Source organism: Myotis brandtii, unplaced genomic scaffold (genome assembly GCF_000412655.1).
Source record: "Myotis brandtii unplaced genomic scaffold, ASM41265v1 scaffold327, whole genome shotgun sequence".
In the NCBI taxonomy this organism is placed as follows: domain Eukaryota; kingdom Metazoa; phylum Chordata; class Mammalia; order Chiroptera; family Vespertilionidae; genus Myotis; species Myotis brandtii.
This window is the reverse complement of record NW_005362585.1, coordinates 326,488-333,581: the sequence shown is the minus strand read 5'-3', so window position 1 is coordinate 333,581 and position 7,094 is coordinate 326,488. Positions and strand designations below refer to the sequence as shown.

Genomic DNA, 7,094 nt, shown 5'->3' with positions numbered 1-7,094 from the left:
CTCAGATCAGAGGGGTGTCCGCCTCAGCGGCCGCACCGTCGGCGGCCCGCGTCAGACCCGAATACCCCTGCGGGTTGTGGTCCTTCCCAGAAGCGCGGGGCATGCTGGGGGTAGTAGTTCGGCCCAGCTGGTGCTTGGTGCACGTGGTGAGCATCCGCGCCAGAGTATTGGAAAAAGTAAACCTAACTGTGGAACTCTGGGAGCGATGCTCTGGGGCGTGGGAAAGGGCAGCGGAACGCTCTTCCATCAGATCGTTCCCTTCTTATTTATCCTTTCCCTGACCTCAGAGACCTGCCCTGGTACCCCAAGTACAGTAGTCGCTGGACACCTCTGGGACAAGGTGACATGTGGAAAGTGAGGAAGTGAGGCCCCTGTAACACGAGGAAACCATCCCAGACAGGGAAACCATTCTGGACAGAGGGTACATCAGGTGCAAAGCCCCGAGGTTGCAAGTTGCTGTAATGTTTGAGGACTAGCACAAAAGTCCACAGCTGGCAAGGCGTGAGGAAGGGAGGGCACCGTGAGATAAGGTGGAGGCCATAACAAGTAGGGCATTGTAAGCCAGCCAGAGATGGGAGAGCTGTAAAAGGGGGTTTTCAGCGGGGGAGTCACGTCATAGAAACTATCTGGCTGCTCTGTGTGGTGAGAGAAGAAATTAAGGAGAAAGGTGGAGGCAGAACAACCAGTGAAAAGGCTACTGCCAGTCCGAGAAGTGATGAGGGGATCAGAGTAAGATGGCAGGTGTGAGGAGGGAGTACCCTAATCAAAACATGGAAACTGCCATGGCCAGTGGCTTGGTTGGTTGGAGCATCCTCCCGCACACCAAAAGGTTATGGGTTCCACTCCCCATCAGGGCACATACCTAGGTTGCAGAGGGTCCAATCCCGGGTTTGAGCAGTAGGCAACCGATGTGAGGGAGTTTCCCTCACATTGATGTTTCTCTCTCTCTCTCTCTCTCTCTCTCTCTCTCTCTCTAAAATCAATACAAACGTATCTTCTGTGAGGATTAAAAAAGTAAAAAATTGAAAAGATATGGAACTTCTTCATTATTCCAGAAAGCTACCTTGCAATCCTTTCCTGTAGGAACACCCTCTCCACCTCCATCCTACTCTGCCATCACCATGTGTTCCATCTGATTGAGGATTCCTCAAAAGTGGACTCATACAGTCTACATTCTTTTTGTGTCCTTTTCCCTCAACATGTTTGTGAGATTCAGTCATACTGCTTGTATCAGTATTTTGTTCCTTTTTATTGCTGTTGTATTCCATTATATGAATAGACCATAATTTATCCATTCTCCTCTTGTTGCATGTTTGGGTCACCAGTCCTGGGCTATTACGAATACAGCTGCTATGAATACACATATAACAAGTCCTTTTATTGATGTTTGCATTTATTTGGGGTAAACATCTAGGAATGGAATTGTTAAGTCATAGGATAAGTATATGCTTACCTTTGTATGAAACAGCCAAAGTTTCCCAGAGTGGCTGTGCCATTTACTGCTGCCAGCCATACAAGAGAAATCTTTGTTGGGGCCCCATGGTAACAGCCTGGAGAGGATGGGATAAGGGTAGATCCAAACGGTCCTGGTAGCGATCCCTGGGACCTGGGATTGGCAGGCCAAGCTTCTCTCTCCACCCCTTGGGGTCATCAGCCCTTCAAGGGCACAGGGCCTACTGGTGCCAGAATGCTATTGTTATCCACTTGGAGATGCCCTAGGGCAGTGGTTCTCAACCATCCTAATGCCGCGACCCTTTAATACAGTTCCTCATGTGGTGATCCCCAATTTCATTGTTACAAATTGAACATAATTAAAGCATAGTGATTAATCACAAAAACAATATGTAGTTATGTATGTGTTTTCCAATGGCCTTAGGCGACCCCTGTGAAAGGGTCATTGGACGCACAAAGGGGTCGCGACCCACAGGTTGAGAACCACTGCCCTAGGGCATTGTCCCAGACCCAGGGAGGGCCAAATGCAGTGTAGCCTTGCCATTACAGAACAAATGCCCCTGCGGGGTGGGAAGGCCAGGGGATGGGGTATTCCAAATCCTGGCTCTGACCCAGGTGGACCTCAAGCTTGCCGGTGCCCTGGTGATACTGAATTTCTTAGCACAGCAGGACCTTCTGGCCCTGAAAATGGTGAAGGGCTGTGACCAGAATCTTGTGGGTTGGGCCATAGGCCAGAACCCATGTTCTGCCTGCCCCCACCCAGCACTAAGCTGGTAGTTACCATGTATACCCACTGAATGCCATCACTGCCACCCACCTCAGCCCCTTCTCTATCTTTGTGTATGCTCCCGTGTCTGTGTGGGCCACAAACAATGCTGGGACATGAGAAAGAGACATGCAAGCTGTGGACTTTTCAGCTTTTATTACAAAAAGAACTTGATCCTAGCCCAGTTTTCCAACAAGTCACCAACTCAAAGTCTGACGTGGTCAGGGCCTGTCTGGCTGGGGAGTGGGCTGGTGAACAGGTGCAGAGCCCTGCTCAGAACAGCAGACATTTCATTCTTCCCGTCCCGGGCTGGTAGGAGCAGATGTCGAAGTAGCTCTCACAGGTCCTCACTGGGCCTCGTTAAAGCGGGTCACCATTGTCTTGTGCAATGTTTCCTTGTAGGACTCGGTGGAGGTGACCCCATAGGAGCTGCCTCGGGCACCCAAACCGGAGCCCCGCACCCGTGTCTGGGCCTGTGTGAGGAAGGCAGACTGTCAGGGCACAGGGCCTACTGGTGTCAGATTGCTTACGGTCATCTACTGGGGGGCTGGGGGCCAGGTGGGGCTGCAGCAGAGAGACATGGAGGATGGGGGTGGGATCACAGGAGACTCACCTCAATGGGTGTCACAATGCCCTGCTTCTTGCGACCCAGGCCACTGCCCTCTTTCCAGCCCATGGCCTGGAGCATGCGACTGCCGATGTTGTCACTGCCCAGGCCATCCCGCGTGGGCTGCTCAAAGTCTCTGCAGGGGACAGCAGTACAGTGTGAGTGACTGGCCTGCTGGCCCCAGGCCCCCCACCTGGCCCTGGGCACTCACACGGAGGCGGCAGACATGCCACCATACTTCCTCCTCTTAGGCTCTGGTGGCTCAGGGATGCCATACTTCTCTCTGCGTTCGGCTGCCCGGTCCCGGTACTTCATTTGCTGAAAGTTTGTGTGAGTGAATGGGGGAGCTGGTCATTACTGGCAGGATATATGGGCACCGATGGGGAATCCCATGAGGAGGATCCAGGTTAGGCAGGCAGGACACTGTGGGTGTGAGCAGCCAGCATGGGGGGATCGGGAGAAAGCCTCACAGGGACACGATGCGATACCTGATGGCAGCCAGGCCGTGCTCAGCTAAGAACTTGAGCACCAGCTGCCCGAGGGAATGGACATGGCAAGGGACAGGGGGGATGGAGTCTAGGAGTGGGTCACACCTCACCTCCATGTCATTCTTCTCAAGTGCTTCTAGTTCATTTTCTGACAGGTGCGCTCGCCGGTGAATCTCAAGGTTTTGCTACAAGAGGACAGGAGGAGTAAAGCGGCTGGGCCGGGCCGGGCCGGACCAAGGTTCCCTGCCACGCCTCCCTCTGTCACCTTGTGGAGCCCGGAGAGCTGCTGGTGCCGGATGAGCGCCTCCTTGCTGGGGAACTGGCGCCGGCAGAGCAGGCAGGCCAGCTTCTGCCAGTCTGTGAGCTTCTCTTCCCGCTCCGGGCCGCCTCGCTCCTGCTCCTCCTCACTGTCACTCTCCCCGCTGTAGGCGGCCACCAACCCTCGGGGTGGGCTCTGTAGAAGGCAGGAGGGCACCGGAGGTCAGGCCTGGCAAGATCAGAGGCACCTGACCCCTCTTTCTGGCCTGGGCACTCACTGGGCGGTCGTCGCTGGCCAGTTTCGGGAGATCCATGCTGGTGTGCTGCCTCTCAGCGAGTGCTCCCTGAGGTGGAAGGACACAAGTTCAGAGACTTCACAGGGACTGGCAGGATGATAAGATGGGGCGAGGGGTGTGGCTGGGTGGCCACAACATACCTTCTTCTCCAGGATGGCGTAGCCCGCATCTGCGGTGGCTGACTCCCGCCTCTCATCGTCCCGCAGGGAGCTGATAGGCTGGAAGCTGTTTTTGAAGTTTTCTTTCTGCTTGTTGAGACTGCGGGCCCAGCGCTCCATGTCCTTGGCGATCTAGGGGTGAGGAGGAGGGGGGTGAGGTGCTCAGAAACCCAGCTCCATTCACTGCCCCCTGGCCCTGCAGCAGCCCGCCCCACCCTGCCCTGCACCTCAAGCAGGTGAGACGGGCAGTGGGGAAAGCTCCCATTTCTTGCCATACTGTCATCGATGGTCAGCAAGCCCCTCTCCAGCTGTGCCCCCATTCTCCTGACAGACACCCGCATTATGATGTTCCCTGTGTTTTTTCGTTTCACCATTCTAAAATGCACAGGATGGCTTTCTCTGTCTATAATTTTTATTTACATCTGATCTTTTGCCACATCCCATATTATATTGATTTCCCCCCACGCACACCATTTTTAGAATTGACCAGATTGCCAATTTCTTGCTTTTAAGGGCTGCACTCAGACTGTCATACTCTCCCTATACACATGGACATTGAGGTTCCTGCCAACTGCCCAGACACAGAACACTGCAGTGGCTGGTTCCTACCCACCCCCTGCTGGGCCTGAGTTCCCTGGAACATATCTACATGCAGACACAGACACCCCCATAGTGTGAGTGGGGTGAGCCCAAAGGTGTATGCAGGCCCACACCAGCCTATACTCCCACCAGCAGCGTGAGGCTTCCCACTGGGGGAAAGCTGACAAAGCTCACGTGGATGGCACTGGCCACCTCAGGGAGGTGTGAGGCCCTGTCCCGTACTGAGGAGACTGCCCTGGCTGAAGGTCACATAGCAAAGAACAGAGCTAGACCAGGGCCTGTTATCCCTTGAGCAAAATTCCTGCCCACATACGCATGTTCCCTCAGCAGCGGGGGTAGCGGGAAATGCAGTCGTTGGAAGACATGCACAGCCAGCAGTGACTGCTGGGCCTGGGTGCTCACCTGCTGGGCCGTCTTGGTCTTGTGCTTCTCCTTCTTCTCTTTGCCCTCCTTGGAAGGCGCCCCTGTCTCCTTATGCCCGTCGGCTGACTGCTCCAGGGCAGGAACGTAGGTCCGCCTCTCCCCATCCCAGTACAGGTACTGCTGGCTCTGAGCATTGTAGTAATACTGCGGGGGGGAGGAGGGGGAAGGGGCATAAGGGAGGAACTCAAGAAGGGAAATGCAGACCCCACCCGCTCGCTCCTTGAGCCGCCCCATCACCTGGGAGTTGGGATCGTAGTAGAGGCCAGTCTGAGGATCATAGTAGTAGCCGGATGTCTCATCGTACTGGTAGGTGGAGACGTCAGGAACAGCTGGGGATGGAAAGGGGGAGTCAAACCCCTCCCTGCCTTGTGAAGAACTCCCCACCGCCCACCCGCAGGCCGGGCTACTCACGGTACTGGCTGTAGGACTCCTGGGCGGTGGGGCTGGTGGCTGGTGGCAGGGCAGAGCTGGGATGGGTGGGGCTCTGGAGCTCAGATTTGAGCACAGCAGGTGACATGATGGTGTATGGCTGCTCACGGGGCCAGACAGGGGAACAGGGCTCAGTGTCTGCTCGTGCCCACGGCGCCCACCCCCTCGGGGCCTCCCTCCAGCTCCCTCACCTGGCTGTTGGCAGCAGCGCTCTGGCTGCCGCTGGCCTCGGCTGCCGACTGCTGGTAGATGCCAGGGGCGGCACCAGCTTGGGCGCGGGAGAAAGCCTGCAGCGACACAGAATCTGCCCCCGGCTCTAGGGAGGCCTCGGCACCTGGAAAGAGGGACAGGGAGGAACGCGCCTGTGAATGGCGGGGCCCAGGACCCCGTGCCTGCCGGCCCCCGCGTGGGATTGAGGAGAGACGCTGGGGCTCACCTGCTCCAGCCGGGTCCCCTTTGGTTCCAGTCATGCCAGGGCCCTTGGCGCTCTTGAGGTAGCCATGGGCATAGAGGGAGGACTCTGTGCCCTGGCTGCCGCCATAGCCCTCATCCTGTTGATAGTAGCTGTAGTCGACCGATGGTTCCTCGGGGGTGGCCCAGGCACCCTCCCCACCCTGGGAGGCCTGAGGGGCAGGTGGGAGGGGCTCATTAGCAAAGGAGGGGAGACAGGGGGAATAACCTGCTAAGCAGCGGCTGCCCACAGCTGAGGCTAGTGTCTGCCGACAGAAAGCATGCGGCCCTCAGACAAGTGAGGTGAGAGGGCTGCCGGGCACAGCGGAACAGGGAGGCAGCGGAAACAAGACAGGAACAAAGATGCATGCCAAACGCTCCCGGGGCTGGCGCTGGTACGTCTGTTGTGTGGTGCATGTGCTGGGCATCAGATCAAGGAAAGTATCATCCTCCCCTTCTTTAGTCTCAGCTCCCAATTTTCCTCTAGCCCCTTATCAATTCCTTTTTATTAGAGAAAGTTGTAATAATTCAGGACGATACAGTAGCCGCCACACAGGAGAGAAAAGCAGCCACAGCGGCATGGAAAACGGAAGCCTGGGAGGTGAGGAGGAGGGAGTGAGGCTTTAGAGCCCACGGCAGCCACTGAGAGAGGGTTTTGGGTCCGCGGAAAGCCAAAATAGCAAGCCAGCCCTCCTGATGGCAGAGAGGGTGCGAGAGGGTCGCGGTGGCCATCTATCCAGATGCCGGGGCGGAGAAGAGTCTTTGAGTACCTGTGAGATGGCCCACTGGGCCGCAGCAATGGCAGTGCTGGCCACAGAGGCAGCATTGATGCGGCTGCCTTCGTTGGAGGCCATGTCCCTGGGGAGGATGTCAGACACTGGGAGTGAGATGGGGGGCCCCCAGCTGGGGGACAAACTGGGAAGGGACACAGGTGGGACCCTGACCTCTTAGAACCTTTTGCAAACTCAACGTTGATGGTCTTGCCATCGATGGTGAGCGGCGGGTGCAGGGCCTGCAGGATCTGTAGCAGCTGAGCTGCCTCCTAGGGGAAGGAGGGGAGGCAGGGGCAGAAGGGTCAGGCCCGGGGAGGTCCCCGGCTCCATTGCCCCATTGCCAGCCATGGGGCCGCGGTGGGGGCTGGGGTCAGGGTCCCCCCTCCCCACCCCG

At 56.8% G+C, this 7,094-nt stretch overlaps 1 protein-coding gene across 11 annotated transcripts in view; it reads right to left on the bottom strand.

The window, feature by feature from the left end:
• Nucleotides 1-2,357: 2,357 nt before the first annotated feature.
• The window catches only part of RBM10 (RNA binding motif protein 10), a 28,835-nt gene continuing 24,098 nt past the window's right edge, over nt 2,358-7,094 (bottom strand). For all 11 annotated transcript variants that reach the window (XM_014543490.1, XM_014543488.1, XM_014543489.1 and 8 more), the window contains 14 exons: nt 6,872-6,969; nt 6,698-6,785; nt 5,914-6,100; nt 5,669-5,811; nt 5,460-5,577; nt 5,286-5,377; nt 5,028-5,192; nt 4,008-4,157; nt 3,850-3,915; nt 3,579-3,767; nt 3,424-3,498; nt 3,037-3,143; nt 2,832-2,961; nt 2,358-2,691 (listed from right to left, as the gene is read on the bottom strand). In XM_014543490.1, the coding sequence (XP_014398976.1) occupies nt 2,566-2,691; nt 2,832-2,961; nt 3,037-3,143; nt 3,424-3,498; nt 3,579-3,767; nt 3,850-3,915; nt 4,008-4,157; nt 5,028-5,192; nt 5,286-5,377; nt 5,460-5,577; nt 5,669-5,811; nt 5,914-6,100; nt 6,698-6,785; nt 6,872-6,969 (1,734 nt within the window). In that variant the 3' untranslated portion in view covers nt 2,358-2,565. The remainder of the gene's footprint in view (nt 2,692-2,831; nt 2,962-3,036; nt 3,144-3,423; nt 3,499-3,578; nt 3,768-3,849; nt 3,916-4,007; nt 4,158-5,027; nt 5,193-5,285; nt 5,378-5,459; nt 5,578-5,668; nt 5,812-5,913; nt 6,101-6,697; nt 6,786-6,871; nt 6,970-7,094) is intronic.